This window comes from Brachyhypopomus gauderio, chromosome 11 (assembly GCF_052324685.1).
Source record: "Brachyhypopomus gauderio isolate BG-103 chromosome 11, BGAUD_0.2, whole genome shotgun sequence".
NCBI classification, from domain to species: Eukaryota; Metazoa; Chordata; class Actinopteri; order Gymnotiformes; family Hypopomidae; genus Brachyhypopomus; species Brachyhypopomus gauderio.
In genome coordinates, this window is record NC_135221.1 from 22,200,722 (window position 1) to 22,220,414 (window position 19,693).

Genomic DNA, 19,693 nt, shown 5'->3' on the forward strand with positions numbered 1-19,693 from the left:
GATTCGTGAGGTCATGCACCTCTCAAATTTTGTAACTTTGCGCACGCCGTGGCTCAGCGCAATGAACAAAGTTTGCAGGGTTCATACACCTTTAAAAGGTGGAATTCAAGCACTTGTATGTCACTTTCAAGATCCATTTCAATACTTCCCAGCACGTTAAACTTAATGAAGTTAAATCTTTATACATATATTCAAAATAATTTTTTTTCACTTTTTATCACATTATTTAATGGTTGTTTATTTTCAAAATGCCCAATCTTAACGTCTTCACGTTCTCTCATGTTTCGCCCTGGAATTACAAGTTAATATAATACAAGAGAACTGTTCAGTCAGACAGCTATTTGTTGTGAAACAAATGAATTCCAGCACTTTTCAAACTTGAAACATTAAACTTCGTCAAGTAAATGGTCATTCCCCTGTTTTTGATGGGTGTTTCTTTATACTACCACATATCGTTTCGAACAACACTGCGAAGAATGTGACGCGACAAGTATAAACGCTTCCACCGTTAGCAGAGGTTCGCGCGAGGTGGGCGGAGTCGCGCGCTACAGTCACTATAATAAACAACCATTAAATAATGTGATAAAAAGTTAATTATTTCAAATCATTTCAGGTCCTATTAGCCTCGAATACATTCCCGAACTAACACATCTCCACCTGTGTGTGTGGAGGCACTGTTATTGACGCATACGCTCTCTGTGTACTGTACTCATTTCCTAACCGGTAGATGTCGCTCTCTGATCAAAGATTCGTCTTCCCTTAAGGGGGGAGGGAGTGTGAGAGAGCTGCACTGCATGCCTTTCTAAAATCTAACGTAGTTGCGGTTTATTCTCATGTAAAGAAATTTGTGCGGAAACCCAATGGCCAATTATCGACATCAGCAAAAATGATCGCGGTTTAAAAATTATCGTAGTCGATAATGTCATTATCACGACAGACCTAGCAGCAACAGCAAGTAGAAAAAGGGAAGAGAGGATGTCAAGGCATTAGAATTGGATTAGGTAAATGCTTTCTTCCATCTGCTAAGTAGCCTGTTCAGTCCTAGTTTAGTTCTTGGACTGATTTGATCTAGTACCAGCTTTATCTTTGCTGTTCATTGGTGTGAAGTTCAGAGGCAACTTTTTGATATTACACATGTGTACTTGCATTTCATTAAATTATTTGGAATGCTGATTTCTAACAGAGTTGTTTCTTTGACAATTACTCCTGCTTTTACATAGGTTAGTACACTGGTCCATGGTATTTATTACTCAGCTTTGTAGTGGTTTGGGGGAATAGTGCGGTACATACACATGTATGTAAAGGGACCTCAAGGACAGACAGTTCTGGAAGGTGCTGACTGATTATGGTGGGCAGCCTGGGCCAAAAATGTCAGGGCCATTTTATTTTTTATTTTTATATTCTCCCTGTCTAATAGTTGTTTGTTTACATTGCTATTTTTCCTCCCATGAACTGCAAGCTATACACTTTTCCCTTATAAATTTACATCCCACATGATAGCTAGGCTTCCTGTTAAAAATCTAAAAATAATTAATCTAAAAATAATAAAAAACGTAATCCCTTAATGTTTCAACAGTGTTCCCTTTGTAGAATACTTATGTATAATCCCCACCCCCTTTACATTTTTTTCCAGTGTTCAAATCTATATGTAGTGTATAAGCATATACCCATCACCCCCTATACTGCAGTCCATGACCAAATTAACACTTGAACCAGATATTCATGAATAATCTATCACAGCATGTAGGGAAGTGTTTTGTGCTTATTTTCTGTAATAGGTTCCTACCTCTTCTAGCACTGTCTGAGGACAGTCTATCTTTCTAGCCTCTGCCGCGATGAGAGCAAGCAGTTTCTGAATAATGATGTTGTCTTTGATTACTGCCTGCATGTTCACTGTCTGACCATTAGTGAACATTTGATCTCCCAATCGATTAATGGGTCGATACCTAGTGCAAGAAAAGATGAAAACAAATACATTGAAGTGATGAAGAATAAAAAGTTTGTACAAACCATAAACTTTACACCATACTTCCAGTGTGAAGGCTTACCTGCATGGAGGAACCAATAACAATTCTAGGAAGAACATATCTGGGCTGTTCACTGCCTGGCCTGAGAACAAGTGCTTCAAGAAGTAACCTAAAACAGATTATCAGCCAGTCAATCAATAAATGTTCCAACATCCCTAATTACAGTGCATTCAGAAAGTATTCAGGTCCATTATTATATAATTAGAGTTGTGTATTTGACTTTTGTTCAGTACTTTAAGAAGCCCCTTTAGCAGCAATTACAGCTCCAAGTATTTCTGGATATGTCTTTACAAACTTTGCACACATGGATTATGTTTATTATGGCAGTTAGCATCTGTAAATTGCCATCTTCTGATCTCTCCATAAAAATTTAATGACGTTTATGTTTGGGTGTGGGATAGGCCACTCAAGAATATTGAGAGACATGCCCAAGGCCACTAAAGTTTTTGGTTAAAATCATTGTAACAAACTTTACTGGTACTTCAACACTCGGGCACAAAATGTCTTTTTCGGTTTTCTCTGCGTTAAACACTCAACATCCCTTGAAAAGGAGCACCTGCCCATCACCATCTATGGGTGATAACTTTTGAATTGCTTTTTGAAGCTGTGGCAATAGTGCTATTCAGATGAGCTGGCCAAGCTGGATTTCCTTGGAAAGGTGAGCGGGGGTCAGCGCTTCAAATTAAGCATAAAATACGTATGAAACACATACAAAATGGGCTAGTCATTGTCTGGTTTGCCTTGTGAAAATCACACAACACATATGCTTACTACAAACGCATTGTTTATTCTTTAGTGCGAAGAAGTAAGCATGAAATGTGTTTGAAACACAAAATGGGCTAGTCAATGTCTGGTTTGCCTTGTGAAAATCACACAACACGTATGCCTACTACGAGCACATTATAGTAGTTTATTCTTTAGTGCGATGAAGTAAGCATAAAATGCATATGAAACAAGATGGGCTAGTCAGTGTCTGGTTTGCCTTGTGAAAATCGCACAGCACGTACGCCTACTACAAATACAATGTTTATTCTTTAGTAGGGATGTCCCGATCCAGCTTTTTGAACTTCCGATCCGATACTTATTTGCACTTCCGATTTGATACCGATATCGGCCGATACCGACCTATACAAGCATGTATTAAAGTTATTTAACCAACTTACTTTGTTGTCAAACTCATGTTAAAAAGCGTTTTACTTTTGATAACAAGTAGCCAGCTGAATTAGGTGTGTTTGATTAATACACAATGGTTGGTAAGGAGAAACTGACCTGTTTATTTAGTAATTAATAAGCTCAAAATATACAAAATAATAAATAACAAACAGAAATGGCATCAGTAAACCAAGGCCTAAAAAGCTATCAGTGCAAATAATATTGTAAATTGTATTTTAAAAAGTGGCAGTTTTTCACGCTTTGCCAATGTTTCTGCCAGTGTTAGTTGTGTAGGACCGTTCTTTTTGTCTTCGGTTTTCTTTAGAAACTCGTTGTTTATGGTGTTATTTCGCTAAATGCTTGATTAGATTGGTTGTATTAAAAGTTCTTACAGCTTTACCACAACGCTTGACTTTACTGTGGCATATGTTGCCTCTACCTCTTCGTCTTTGTCGTCCTTTTAAGGTAAAATAATCCCACACAACTGACATTTTTACCGATAACTTCAAGTTTACATGGGCGTCCGAATGGTTAGGAGATGCCACTGAGCTAAATTGGGGAGATGTTATGCTTGTGTGCTCAAGGTGTGCTGGAAAATGCAGACCGGATTTTACTCTCACTGGCGAAAACACAGCAAAAACTGGAATGGATAATCTAAATGGGTGCGCTGGACAACCCGGGTCGGACTTAAAAAAAAAAAAAAAAAAAACTGGATCGGGAGTCTGGATCGGCATTTTCTTGTGCCTGCTGATCCGATACCGATACGCATTTTTTGCAAATATCGGCGGCCAATCCGATCCAAATATTGGATCAGGACAAGCCTATTCTTTAGCGCAAAGATTTATTTCAGTTAGAATGTTTAGTGCGATTCAAACCAAAGGATTCATTCCTATTCAGCATAGGAATAATTACCTTTGCGCTATAAAAAAAAGATAGTGCTATACAGATGAGCTGGCCAAGCTGGATTTCCTTGGAAAGGAGAGCGGGGGTCAGCGCTTTAAATGCGTACCATGTCTTTAGCAAGACAAAGGGCACTAATCGCTTCACAGCGGGGGAAGTAGGCTACTCAGTGGCTGATTTTCCTCGCAAAGATTTTTGTGGCGTTTGCAGTCGTTTATGTTAATTACCATTTATTTCCCCCTTGGTTAATAGTAGAAATAGAGTTCTTACAGGAGTTTCATGTATTGCTATCAGCCGATAAGGTGATTATAGTTGGTTTGGTGATTTTAACATCCATTTTGAAAATCTATGCGACTCTTTTAGCATACATTTTCAAGCAATTCTTGATTCAATTGGTATCACTCAGAATGTGGTGGGTACTACGCATAATTGTAGTTATACTTTAGACTTGAGCCCTATCCGGACGGGATTAGTTTCTCAGGGGGTCCTGGGGTAATTTTCTCTTTTACGGGGGTTCCTCTGTGATTTTAATCCCGTCCGGAACGAGCATGTCCGTGTTTTTCTCAGACGTCCTCAGAGAAAATTACAGGCGGAATTACCTACTGTTTTTCGCTGTACTCCGTGGTCGTCTGGTAATTTTAGTCCCGTCCGGATCCACATGTCTGAGTTTATACATGCAGACATCACCTCGCGTTTAATAAAACAGCTATATGTCCACTGCCACGCACCGTAGTTACACGTTGGGCGCGCGTTTTCACGGAGATCCACGTAAAGACAGCGGCGAGCGAAAATGGATTTACTGGATTTTTTAATGGATTTATTTTATTTTATTTAACGGATTTATTTAGCTATTTACATTCATTAGCGATTTTTTATAATGTGTTTTCTGTATTGGTTTAACAAAATAGCTTAACTTAAACGGAGATCTTAAATGCTGAACTGAACAGTAGTAAAGTTAAAAGTTAAAAAGGAATCATCAGAGTTGGCAGTGTGACATTATTAAACATGCTATCACGTGACAAGGCGATGTCATGTGACCGAGAAAGCCAAAAACTCACGGGTCCTCCTGTTTTTTCAATTGCTGTCCGGATGCAAGAGTTTTATCACTGAGTACAAGGGTGAAATATTTTTCACAGACGTCCCCCTGAAAAACTAATCCCGTCCGGATAGGGCTTTGGTCTTGTCATTTGGTATTAACATATCCAGTTTAGCAATTCTTCCTCAGAGTAAGGCCGTTTCTGACAACAGCCTCATAACGTACGAGTTGCGTTTTAATCACAGTATTCATCGGCCACCCCGCTACCAAATTAAACAAACTATAACACACAGTACCATAGCCGTGCTCACTGATATTTTACCGGGTCTGACAAACATTGTCAGTGTAGCTCTGGAAGAACTAGAGCATTTACCAAGCATGTCAAGACTTCTCTTCATACAGCTTTAGACAAGGTTGCACCATTACAATATAAGAGAGCCACTGAGAGAAAATTAGTGCCAGGGTACAACGAGCACATGCATAGTCTCAAACGAGCTGTACGGATCCTGGAGCGAAATGGCAAAATTCTAAGTTAGAAGGGTATAGACCATCATGGAAAAGCAGCCTTATTGAATACAAGCATGCCCTCCATATGGCAAAATCCTCACACTTATCGGCTTTAATAGAAAAACAAAAAAAACAATTCAGGCCTCCTATTTAAAATTGTTTCCAGGAGCCATGAACAAAACAATTCACTAATCTCACTAGAGTGTAGCAGTAACAATTTTATGAAATTCTTTAATAAGATTGATGAAATTAGGGAAAAAAATTAGTAGTGCTATCTCAGAGCCTGTCAACATGCAAATGCACCTTGACAGCTGTCTGGTCAGCTCTGATGCCCTGTTAGAGTCCTTCTCCCCAATTGGTTGTGAGGAGCTTATTTCATTGGTGGAATCTGCCAAGTCCTCCACATGCATACTAGATGCCATACCAACCCATCTACTTAAAGAATTACTGCATAGCAATGTAGAACCTTTGCTTACTATAATTAACTATTCTCTGAGCCTGGGCTACATCCCCAGTTCATTTAAACTTGCAGTCATCAAGCCGCTAATTAAAAAACCTGGTCTTATCCCCCAGGAACTGTCCAACTATAGGCCAATCTCTAATCTGTCAGTCATATCCAAAATTTTAGAGAAAGTATTTTCTTCACAACTCTCTTCCTTCTTACAGACAGAACATGTCAGAGTTATTTCAGTCTGGATTTAGATCCCATCAGAGCACTGAAACGGCACTTACTAAAGTACTGAATGATCTCTTAATATCCTCTGACAAAGGATAATATCGTCTTTTCTCATACTGCTATACCTCAGTATGAGAGTATAGCTTTTGACACCATTGATCATAATATTCTGGTCCTCTAATTGGATGCTCTAAACAATCCATAAAGAAGCTACAACTTGTACAAAATGCTGCAGCTAGTCCTAACTAATGCTAGAACATTTGATCATATTAGTCCCACTCTCGCGGTATTACACTGGCTTCAGATTAAATATCGAATTGAATAAAAAAAAATTTGTTAACCTACAACACTATCTGCCCCACAATATGAGTGAACTCATTGCTTACTAAAACCCATCTCACCCTTTGTGCTCCCAAAATGCTGGATTTCTCTACAGCTCGAGGCAGAGCTTTCTCCTTTAAAGCCCCTCAATTGTGGAATAACCAGAGAATCTGAGACTCTGACACAGTTCCAATCTTTAAATCTAGATTCACCTATTTAAGCAAGCCTTTAGTTAATATTCCCCTTGTAAGGTGTGGGGCTCGGGGGGGCCAACCTGTATTGTCTATCTTTTTAAAATGCTTCTACCTAAGACGATTGCATGCAAGCACCTACAAGCACCTTGGAGATGGTCTGGCTTGCTGGTGGATGTACTGATTCTGGGGTTGGATGTGTCATCGCTGCAAGAGGACGTGCTGATGCTAGCTCCTACCTGAGGCTCACCATCTGCACTGAAGGGACTGTGACTACATGGCCGGGGAACAAGAACCTTAACTATAACTGTAGAACAAACTTTTGCCCACAAATACGGACTTGTGCTAATGGGCCGCCCAATGGAGGATGGGTTCCCTTTTGAGTCTTGGTCCTCCCGAGGTTTCTTCCTAATCCCCACCATCATAGGGAGTTTTTACTTGCCACTGTCGCCTTTGGCTTGCTCATTAGGGATCTGGACCCATACGATTGTAAAGCTGCTTTGTGACATGTGTTGTAAAACATACTATATAAATAAATTTGACATGACTTGTCACATCCCTGGACATTTTTTGTGCTAGTGGTTTGTTTTACAGGCTGTCCACTAGAGGACAATGTGAGAAGATGAAATGGAGGAGATGTTATGCTTCCCTGCAATGATGTTGTGACAAGACTGGCGACCTCTCTTTTAAAGAGTTCATGCTCTTAGTATGGTGGCCCATATTGTGTCTACGGTCCTTTAGTTGCCCAGTGTAGGCACCATGCCAAACCAGCAGGTGGCAGTACCACTGGCAGTACATTAAACGAGCTTGCTTCAATGGAAGAAAGGGTGTGTCTGATGTATGTGGAATCCAAGTGTTTAAATACGCTGATCAGCCATACATCTCTCTCTCTGATTTGCCTGTTATCAAGGTTAGAACTATTTAAGAGAGGCTCCTCCATCTCTCTCCCGTTTTCTTTAGTAAGAGCATGCAAACTGGAATGACTACCAGCAAACAGCTGAAAGTAGTTTTATTGGTAGTAGTATTTCTTAATTAATGAGCCAGTGTTACGGTGTAATCTAACAAACAACTGATCAACATTACCATGGCAACAGATTCACCAAAATACTTTCATCAAGCTTGCTAATGCGGCCATATGGTCTGAAACAAAGGTGATCAACTGTTTGTTGTTAAACCGGGGACTAGACTCACATTCCAGGACTTCATAACCAGAAGGACAATTCCCAGCACACCTGAACGACGTCGCTTTTTATCAATGAGGAACCTGTGGTGGAAACTCCCGCATAATTCCAGAATTCAGAGAAGACGACAAAACCACCCAAAATCCTCAACACGTGAGCTCATTAGCGTATAGCCACGCTGCTGTACTGTTTGAAGTCGGCGCCATTTATTTGCTTCGTTCTCCATAGGAGAACTGAGATTACTACTCCCGCCTCCTCAAACACGCACGCCCGCACAAGCACGCGCACACACATTTACTCTCCTGCCCTTTATACACATACACACACGCACTAGATTCCAAGTCTTCACTGTAAACATACTGATCTTTTTGATGCTGTTTGTGTTTTAGAATAGATGGTTGTGATTGTGAATAAATGTATCATTTATTTTCACCAAATTGTCTGTGTTGATGTCATTCAAAAGAGGTTGCTGCCAAAACCTCCAAAGAATTCAGTTAAATCCTTCAGATACCAAACCATTAATTACCTTTAGTTGAGAACTAAATGTTGTGGTTCTGGTATAATTAGAATATGAGACTGATTAACAAATTATATCTACTTTAAAGGATTAGTAGGTGAAACCCCTACACTAGTAGGGTTTTGAGCTGTGACTGGATACATGTCCGTAGATTGTCTTGCAAAACTGATTCATTAATTCAGCGCTCAGAGATGAGTGGGTATTTAATTCCGTTCAATGATATTGATGTGTGTTGTGAACATGCGATGAGATATTATAGTGTAACTGTATAGATCATAGTTTACATTAGTGCTGGGCAGTATGACCAAAATTCTATATCACGGTATTTTTCCCCGCATGATGTGTTAACTGCATTGATTGCGAAAAGAATTACTGCAGTAGAGTGGTTAAGAGTACCTTATTCCACTGTTAGAAAAATGTCTCCACCTAAGTATTACATGTAATACAGATTTGCATAGCCCCACATGATCAGTTTTCAAATGGCAGCACTAAAGTAGTGAATGAATCATATAGCATGACAGTTCCAGTAAAAATGCAAAACCTTTTATTTAAAACTTTTTTCAGACAGCATCAAAACTGTAGGTGTATACAACTTATGTGAACCAGCTACACGCAATATTTTAAATTGCACACCAAGTTGTTAATAACAAATAAGAGGTATTTAGACATAAAATAGACAGGGCTTGTTTGTCATTGGATGTATTCAGTGCTTAATTTTTAAATCAACGATGCCGGAACGCAAACAGCGGCATGAGACAAGGGGTCACTGAGGCCAACAATGTCACTGGATCACACACAAAATGAAACGCTTAGGAGCACAAATGTCAAAATAATAAGCCAATTCGTATATATAAATTACTTTTAAATTATATGTGTTTTATATGTGTTTTAAGTGCATTTTCAAGTACTTTAGCCTAAATTCCAGCACTTTTCAAATCTGAAACACAAAACATAAAAATTCGTAAGGTAAATGTTCCTTCCCCTGTTTTTGAGGGGTGTTTCTTTATACTACCACATATCATTTCGGACAACATTGCATAGAATGTGATGCGGCAAGTATGAACGCTTCTGCCATTCGTGGAGGTTCGCGTGAGGTGTGCGGAGTCGCGCTACGGTCACTCGCGAAAGTATAATTGGCTTTATAGAGGAGACGTGGAAAGGCATCGCTAAAAAGGAGAGCTCTTATGTGATTTAGGAAGCCTGAATGTGGATCTTGTGTTTAAAAAATGTCCTTTATTGAATTATTTGATCAATTAATTGGTTCAAGGCAAACAGATTTCTTCCTAACTTATAATTAGTAGGCTTGAAAGTTACTGGATCGAGGCAGACAGTTCCCGGAACGCACCCTCCAAAATGAAAGAGTTCCCGGATCCTGTTCCGGCAGGATCCGGCTCAAATTAAGCCCTGGATGTAATGTACTGAAAAGTCCTAAATATCTTACCTTTAATTAAATAACATAATATTTAAACAAATAAATAATAACAGTGGTCGAATACTGGGGAGACGGTACCATCACTTTTAATGTGATAAAAAAGCTAATTATTTCGAATCATTTCAACCATATGTGTATTTGTATAAATATGTAACTTAATTAAGCTGAAGGTGCTGGAAAATATTGAAAATGGACCTTGAAAGTGCCGAAAAAGTACTTGAATTCCACCTTGTAAAGGTGTATAAACTTTGCAAACATAACTTTTGCCAAAGTTATGCAGTGGCTCCGCTGTCGCGTCGCAAGACACGCGTTCCGCTCTTCAGCAAAACACAGCACTGAAGAGCGGAACGCGTGTCTCGTGACTAGGGTTGCAACGGTATGAGATTTTCACAGTCTGATAACTGTCTCAGGAAATACCGTGTTATCACGGTTATCACGGTATCACAGCTTGTTACATATAGGCCTAATATTAAAATATACACTGACCCTTAAAGAAATTGCAACAAAAGTTTTTTTTTGTTCAATGAACTATTTGTAGAAACCTGGAACTATTGTATACAAAATGTCTCCTTTTAAAAAAATAAGCTGTACACCTGTTTATATAAATACTGCAAAATTAGAGAAACCTAAATCATGGATTTCAATAGGCCTACAATTATTTAAGTTTAAATTATTTAATATCTGATGCATTGAGCCTAGGTCAACAACTGTTGTAAACATCCGTTTTACTGCCAAGTTGGAATATAACCAGATACTGCAGAAAGAGAGGATTTATTTCTGACATGATCCTCACAATAGAGATTTCTATTTTAAGGCTTTAACACAGAGTCTGGTTTTAACATGAAAAACAGGCACGTCAGAATTTGAAAATGAAATCATGTAAATTAATGGCGTCTTTCACATCCAGTGAAAGCAAAGACCTTAAAAAGCTAGTTTTATACTCTCGCAAGTGACCGTAGTGCGCGACTCCGCACACCTCGCACGAACCTCCGCGAACGGCGGAATCGTTCCTGAAACGCCCCTCAAAAACGGGAACGAACATTTACCTGACAAATTTTTAGGTTGCGTTGTGTTTCAGGTATGAAAAGTGCTGAAATTTAGGCTAAATTTCTTGAAAATGCTTGAAATTGTAACTACTTCGTTTCACAACAAATAGCTGTCTGACTGAACAGTTCTCTTGTATTACGTTAACTAATACGAGCCTCTTGTAATTCCAGGACGAAACATGAGAGAACGTGAAGACGTTAAGATTGTGCGTTTTGAAAATAAATAACCATTGAATAATGTGAATAAAAAAGCGAATTCAAATCATTTCGAGTATATATATAAATATTTAACTTAAGCTTAACGTGCTGCGAAATATTGAAATGGACCTTGAAAAAGACGTACAAGTGCTTTAATTCCACCTTGTAGAGGTGTATGAACCCGGCAAACATGATTTTGTTTGTTGCGCTGAAGCATGGCGCGTGCGAAGTTACATATTTCGAGAGGTGCACGACCTCGTGAATCGACAGCGTGCGAGCCCCTCGCGCACGGCTAGCTAACGCGATTACGTCATTTTCGCCGCTGATTTTAGTTTAGCCTTCTTTTTGTTAAAAAAATGATTAAGTCTGATGCACTTTCTGCCATTCTCACCGCTGTGTGCCGAGTAGCTGAACCGGAACGGAGTTGCGCATGTGCGGGTGAGTTTCTCGGGCTACCGGACCATCAGCACCGGCACTCCTCAGGGCTGTGTCCTTTCTCCTCTGCTCTTCTCCCTGTACACCAACTGCTGCACCTCTGACCACCAGTCTGTCAAGCTTATCAAGTTTGCAGATGACACCACTCTCATTGGACTCAACTCAGACGGGGACAAGTCTGCTTACAGGATGGAGATTGAACGTCTGGTGTCGTGGTGCAGCCACAACAACCTGGTGCTGAACACCCAGAAGACAGAAGAGATTATTGTAGACTTTAGGAAGTACACAGCCCCTCTCCCCTCCATCATCCTGACTCACACCCCCATCACCACTGTGGACTCTTTACACTTCCTGGGAACAACCCAGGACCTCAAGTGGGAGCCCATCACCGTTGTCCTCAAGAACGCCCAGCAGAGGATATACTTCCTGCGGCAGCTGAAGAAATTCAACTTGCTAGCAAGGACCATGGTGCAGTTCCTTACTGCCATTATCAGGTCCATCCACACCTCCTCCATCACTGTGTCACCACTAGGCAGGGTTCATACACTTTTTTGACAACTAATTTCCATGACTTTTCCATGACTTTCAGACAAATTTCAATGACTGTACATTCTCTAAACATATGTGTAGACACGAAAAATAAGAAAAAATCCAGGCTAAAATTCCACAGTATATCATCAATTAATGAAAAGACACATGGTTTAATTGAAAAAATAAACATTTACCGTATTTTCAATATCAATATAAGCCGCATCTAAGTTTTTTTTTTATGGAAAATGTTGTAGCTATAAGCCGTATCCGGGCTAAAAGCCGGTGAGTTCCCTTTTACCGACGGGTCTGGTTAACGACGGACGGAGTTACGACCGACTTTTCTTAATTTCGCGCGGTGCGTGGAGGTGCAGTGGCAGCTCTGTGGAGTGTTGTGTTGTGTACGATAAGCTGAAGCAGCGCAGCCTCCACCGCAGCCCATCTCGGCAACGCGGTCTCTCTTTCTTACGCTGCACGCACGAGAACATTGTTAGTTTTTTTCTATTCTGTGTTTACGATCAAGGCGTGTCTAAATCTAGGTTCGCGCTTAACGACGAAAACTGCTTTGCGTCGGACTTTTCAGTCTCTAACCCCAACGTTAACCAGTTGGTTAACCACACAGTGCACATTTTGCATGCCCCGTGTCCTTGTCTTTCTCAAGCCATAGCTTGTATTTGTCCAACTGAAGCAGCCATAGTTGAATCGGCATTTACCAGCATTACGCTGATTTACACGTCATCAAAGTACAATCTACAGCTCCGCTTGGAGTCCAACGCTAACGCAGCGAACTAACCTGTGAAGTTACGTTAGTGGTCCGCACAAAGAAAAAACATGGCTATATTATATATGTTTATTTTTTCTTCCGGTTATCGGAACGACATATATTTATTGTGTCAAGCAAATTTCCATGACTTTTCCAAAACATTTGAGTATTTTTAGTTTTTCCTAAACTTATCCAGGCCTGGAAATTGCTATTTGCAAATTCCATAACTTTTCCAGGTTTTTCATGACCGTACGAACCCTGACTAGGGACAGACAGAGACTACAGCGCATTGTGAGAAGGTGCTTGGCTGCAAACTTACATCTCTCCAGAACCTGTACACCTCCAGGAAACTGGGGCATGCAGGTTGGATCACAGCCAACCCCTCTCACCCTCAGGCAGGACCAGAACCTCCCACCATAGGAACAGTTTCTTCCCCTCTGCCGTTGTACTCATGAACAATAACCCTAAGATTGTGACCACCACCCTCCACAAACACTCATGACCCCATGTCTATGCTCCAGTCATGTACAATTACCTGACTATAGTTTTTATTAGGGGTGACCTGCAATAGTCGCTTATTCGACTATAGTCGACTATAACCCTAGTCGACTATGAACGTCATAGTCGAATGTACCATTCTAACTGCATGGGGGTGCCCAAGGATGCTGCTAAGCGTTTGTTGTTACATGAAATGTCTTTGTTTTCATTATATATAGCCTTTTGTCAAATAAAATCATCCTAATTTCTGTGAATATTTTTAAATGATGTGTGCGCATTGACAATAGGCATCTTCCTTATTACACATTATTAAATCACACCCTGAAGTTGCACAATCCAAATGAGCGGAGCTGAACACGCTACAGGATAGTCAGCATCTGCCGAGATTATAATGGCTACTAAAAATATCTTCAAAAGTATGGGAGTATTTTGAAAAAAATAAAGATGAATCAAACAAAGTAAAGTGCAAGTTATGTCATCAATACATATGACGAGATCTTGTGTCACGAGATCTCCGGAGATGTAACTCAGATTTTTAACGCGACGAGAAATCTTGCTGTCTCGCGGGATTTGTGATCCAGCAAGCAGCCAGAATGACGTCGGAAAATACAGGTATTACTATGGAAGATGCACCCACCACTTTCAAATGGTTTGTTTGGCAGCATTTTGGGTACCCAGCAGACATGATAAATGGCAAGAGAGTGACTGATAAGACACGGACCATATGCAAACATATGTATGAAAATAATGCTGTACACCATGGTTAATACGAGCACGATGCAGAGACATTTACAGCACCACCACAGCTCAGTACTCAAATCAACATATCTCACTTGAACAGAGGTAGCAGGGACAGAAAGGCACGCTGAGACAGCAAAGGATATTGGAAGCAGTGTGGACATGCAAATATTATTAAAAATGAACATGGCAGTGTAGTTGCAGCAAATTCAGTGACATACTTGGTCAGGCTCTGTTTGCACCATTTGCACTCTGTGTCGGATGGTAACACGACAAACCTTTTCAACCATTTAAAAAGGCGACATCCAAAACAGTACGCGGAAAGTCAAGTAGCCAAAAGTCAATACACCACAGCTAGCAGAGGCTAACGCTACAGTTAGACCCAAACAGATAACGTTAACAAAGGCATTTAAAAGAGGCACTCCATATGAGAAAGCAAGTAGACGATGGAGAGAAGTAATGGAAGCTGTAACGTTTTACTTAGCAAAGGACATGGTTCCTTTCAAAATAGTGGAAAATGAGGGCTTTCAAAACCTCATTGAAGTTAATGACTTGCGATACGAGTTACCCAGCCGCAAAAATTTTTCCAACACGGCCGTGCCTCGGATGTACTCAGAATATCGTGCCAAAATAGAAAATTAAGTTTGAAAGGTCAGTTTTTTTGCAACAAGTGATCTTTAGTCCAGTCGCACTTCAGAACCGTATTTAAGTCTGACGGTTAATTTCATTGATAATTGGAAACTTTGTAGCGCTACTCTTCAAACTACATACTTCCCAGATCACACAAGTGAGCTTATTGCACAGGGCTTAAAAGACACTCTTGACTGCTGGGGACTTGAAGAAAAGCAAATGACTTGTATGACCACAGACACCAATATGGTAAAGGCTTTGGAGCTCAACGACTGGACTCGGCTGCCATGCTTTGGCCAGACTTCACCTAGCAATCGGTAAGTAAAACTAAATATAATCTAAAATAATGGAGGTGGTTTTTATTACCCGTTGTGGAGGTGGTTGTTTATTACCCGTTTATTACCCATTTTTTTTTTGAAGCAAGATGGCGCCGGTGTGTTTGGCAGGCTGTCTGGTACTCCCGCGTTGGTTAAAGTTTGTACTGTTATTAAGTTTTAGTTTTACTCAAATAACGTCTCTGTTGGTGTATGATCGCCAAGCCCTCATGGATCTTAAACATAATGTCGACGACAAAATTACTTTTAGTCGCGGTAGACAGGAAAATCTACCCCCGCTCCTATCAGAAATCCCGACCCACCTCTACCGGTTTCTGGCTCAATCACCCCGGCGTAAGCGTCGCCGCCGCCGTCGTGGTAAACGCAGCGGTCAGCTGGTGAAGCTGAAGGTCTGGCTGGTACACTCCATATCCATTTCCCGGACAGGTCATGGATTACATCTTCCATTATTTGTGTCCCGGCGGTTTATGGAGCCCATCGACACCTGTCTGATACCTGTGACCGGCTTGGATGAGGGTTTCCATTCCCGCCACACCAGTTTTCCTCGGCTCTGTCAGCGCGGGGGAAATACCCGTAACCTGAGGACACTGCCCAGGGTCACAGGCCTCGCTGAACCACAGGCCACAGCTCCTGCCAGGATTGGTCTGGTAAACGCCAGATCGCTGGCAAACAAAACTTTTATCCTAAGGGATTTTATTAGCTCAAAAAGCCTGGATTTTCTGTGTGTAACTGAGACCTGGATCAGCACCGGTGAGTACACCGCTCTAAATGAACTTTTACCAGATGGATGGAAATATTTTAATTCCCCGAGGACTTCTGGCCGTGGAGGAGGAACAGCGATTGTTTACAGGAATGACTTTAAATGCAAACAGCGCTCTGTAACATCGTCCTTCTCCAGCTTTGAAGTGTCTTTATTTGAGGTGGGTCGCTCTGACCCGGTGCTGTGTGTGGTCATTTACAGACCCCCAAAATACAACAAGGATTTTATCACTGACTTTTCGGATTTCATGGCAGAGCTCATGCCTAAATATGACCGCGTTCTTATTGTCGGGGATTTTAACATTCATGTGTGGTGTCCTGATAAACCGCTGGTGAAGGACTTTTTAAACATCATTGACTCTTTTAATTTAGTGCAGTGTGTGTCCGGCCCCACACACGAACGTGGACATACATTAGATCTCGTTCTCGCTCATGGTTTGTCAGTGTCAAACCTAGAGATCTGTGATTGTGGTTTTCGGATCACATGCCTATTTTATTTGATGTTGTTTTATCCACTGCCATATTAAGTCTTTTACCTCTGCTCGGCTCCGCCGGAGTTTTAACCCCCTCACTGCCGATCGCTTCTCTACGGCTTTTAATCAGCTTTGTCCCCCTCCTGACTCAGTCTGTACTGACACAGAGGAGCTCAGCTCCTGGTTTCACTCCTCCGTACGTTCTATACTGGACTCAGTGGCTCCATTGAGGGCCATACAGCCTAAAGTTAAACCTGAGCCCTGGTTCAGTGACAGAACTCGTGCAGCAAAACGGGAATGTCACAGAGCTGAACGCAGATGGAAGAAGGACAAGCTGCACGTATCATTTCAGATTTTACAGGACTGCTGGCGCTCTTATCAGGACATCATAAAGGAAGCTAAGCGAGAACACCTGTCAAATATTATTATGGCAAACCGACAAAACCCACGTGTGTTATTTAAGACTATTGACTCTGTTCTTAAACCTCCACAGCCAACTTGTGTGGAAACATCACCGGAATTGTGTGAAAACTTTCTGCACTTTTTTATTGACAAGATCACCACTGCAAGAGCACTTATCACTGCTCCTGTCTCTGACCCATCTGTCTCTGCTTCTTGTCTGGTTGTGTTTGATAGGTTTGAGCCTGTGACACTGTCAGAACTACAGCATGTGGTGGAACATTTAAATCCCTCAGGTTCTTCTCCTGATGCTGTGCCTCCTCACTTTTTTAAAAAGATTTTTACAAGCATAGGGCAGCAGGTCCTGGCCATTATAAACAGCAGTCTGTCCTCCGGTGTTGTACCTGTGAGTTTTAAACATGCAGAAGTGCAGCCCCTGCTCAAAAAACCTGGCTTTGATCAGACCGCTGTCTAACTATAGGCCCATTTCCAAGCTGCCTTTTATTTCTAAGATTTTAGAGAAAATTGTTTACATCCAAGTAAAATTTTTTATGGACGAGCACAAAATCCTTGAGGTTTTTCAGTCTGGTTTTAAAACCCTACATAGTACAGAAACTGCATTGATTAGGGTTTTTAATGATATTCTTTTATCAACTGACTCGGGTGAGCATGTGATTCTCATTTTACTCGATCTTACTGCAGCTTTTGATACGGTGGATCATAATATTTTAATCTCTCGGCTGCAGCACATAGTGGGCATTGGTGGCATTGCACTGGAGTGGCTAAAGTCATACTTGACAGACAGAACTCTGTGCGTAAGTTATGCTGGCTCTGAATCATCCTCAGCTCCCCTTTTATACGGTGTTCCTCAAGGCTCAATTTTAGGACCTCTCCTTTTCTCTTTTTATCTCCTCCCTCTGGGTTCTATTTTTAGAAAACATGGCGTCTCCTTTCATTGTTATGCCGATGACAGCCAGATTTACATGCCACTGAAGAGAAACGATGCATGTTCTTTTAAAACACTGCTTTTATGTTTTGAAGACGTTAAAGCCTGGATGGCGTTAAACTTTTTAAATTTTAACGAAAACAAGACTGAAGTAATGATGTTTGGTCCCAGTGGTCCCTGTGAAGTCCCCCCTGTTGACCTGGGCCCCTTGTCATCATATAAGAAGTCAACCATTTGTAATCTGGGTTTTAAAATGGACAGTGATTTTAAATTGGATAGGCAAATCGGTGCAGTAGTGAAGTCCAGCTTTTTCCAACTGAGGCAGCTGGCTAAGGTGAAGAATATCCTCCCACGTGAGCACTTTGAAACAGTAATCCATGCATTTATTACATCATGGCTGGATTACTGTAATGCACTTTATTTTGGAGTTAGCCAGTCCTCCCTCAAGCGACTCCAGTTGGTACAGAATGCTGCTGCCAGACTGCTGACTGGAGTGTGTAAGAGGGAGCACATAACTCCTGTTCTGGCCTCCCTCCACTGGCTGCCCGTGCATTTTAGAATTCATTTTAAGATTCTTTTATTTGTTTTTAAGGCATTAAATGGTCTTGCCCCACCTTACCTCTCTGAGCTTCTACATCCACACGCTCCCACTCGGTGCCTCAGGTCAGCTGACCAGTTGCTCCTGAAGGTGCCGAGGGCAAAGCGCAAGCTCAGAGGGGATCGAGCCTTTTCAACTGCTGCACCTAAACTGTGGAACGACCTACCTATCCATGTTAGACAGGCCCCATCTCTCACTGTTTTTATAACTCGTCTTAAAACACATTTTTATTCCTTGGCTTTTAACTCCACATGAGACTTGGGTATCTTATGAGGTGTTGTTTTAAATAGTATGTATTAGAATATTTATAGTGGTCTGTGTTTTTATTGTATTTTGCTCTTCTTGTTTTTTAACTAATTGCACACTCTGTAAAGCACTTTGGTTCGGCTGATGCTGTTTTGTAAAGTGCTATATAAATAAAGTTGAGTTGAGTTGTAATTTGCAACCTCAAATTAAATACAGTTAAAATATTTTTTCACAAAGTAAATATTAAACTGTTGAGGCTCATCTACAATAATTTATATAATACTAAAATGTTTTGTTTACGTTGCATTAAATTATCGATTTACAACCATATGTTCAAATGTAATAGTACCATTTAAAAATATTGCTAGATAATTGATCTCCATTCTGTGCACTTCCTGCGCTTCTTGATCCTACTTGCAAGATTTAATATTTGATCTCAGTCATACTTTATTTTTATGCTCATTAGGTATAGCTCTATTAGCTTTTTTTTAAAAAAACAAACTTTCAGTATCAGTCTAAAATCTGTCTATTTTATCTATATGGCTTACTTTGTACATGCTTATTTTGTTAAGCACTTGTGCACTGTATTTTAGCATTTTTGTATTTGACATTCTATTGTTATTCTTGTATTACTCAATATTAGTTTCATCCATGAACTCATCCATTAACTAAGTCTTTTCATAGCATAACTTAAAGAAACTGGGGTGATTAGAGGATCAAAAAAGTATGTGTGTGGTTTGACATAGGTACAATCTGATTAATGCATCTAATTCCTCTATTTATTAGAAAAAACTGCCAAAGATTGTGTTGCTCGCACAAAGTCTGTCTGCAAGAAAGTGGTCAGCACATTTTCCTTCAGCAGGAAGAAAAAGAGGGACTTGAGTAAATCTCAAACAGAAATGAAACTACTCAACAGAAGCTCATATCCGAGTCACGGTTCCAGACTTACCATGATTGAAAGAGTGTTGGACCAAGAAAAGGCAATATCTCAGGTCTTGAAAGCAGACAAAAAGATGAGGCACTTGGCACCTTCGTGGCAAGACATTGATGTGATGGAGTCCATCAAGAATGCCCTGGGTCCACTTAGAGACTTTACTGATGCACTCTCGGGTGAGGACTATGTGAGCGTGTCATACGTCAAGCCAGTGCTTCACCTGCTGA

At 40.6% G+C, this 19,693-nt stretch overlaps 1 protein-coding gene across 3 annotated transcripts in view; it reads right to left on the bottom strand.

Annotated features, from left to right (window-relative positions):
- The window catches only part of polr1a (RNA polymerase I subunit A), a 60,506-nt gene that overhangs the window by 30,737 nt on the left and 10,076 nt on the right, over positions 1 to 19,693 (bottom strand). For 2 of the 3 annotated variants that reach the window (XM_077022728.1, XM_077022729.1), the window contains exons 8-9: positions 2,049 to 2,136; positions 1,787 to 1,946 (exon numbers count right to left, since the gene is read on the bottom strand). The exons of the other annotated variant lie outside the window; for it this stretch is intronic. In XM_077022728.1, coding sequence (XP_076878843.1) covers positions 1,787 to 1,946; positions 2,049 to 2,136 — 248 coding nt within the window. The remainder of the gene's footprint in view (positions 1 to 1,786; positions 1,947 to 2,048; positions 2,137 to 19,693) is intronic. 3 annotated transcript variants of the gene reach the window in all.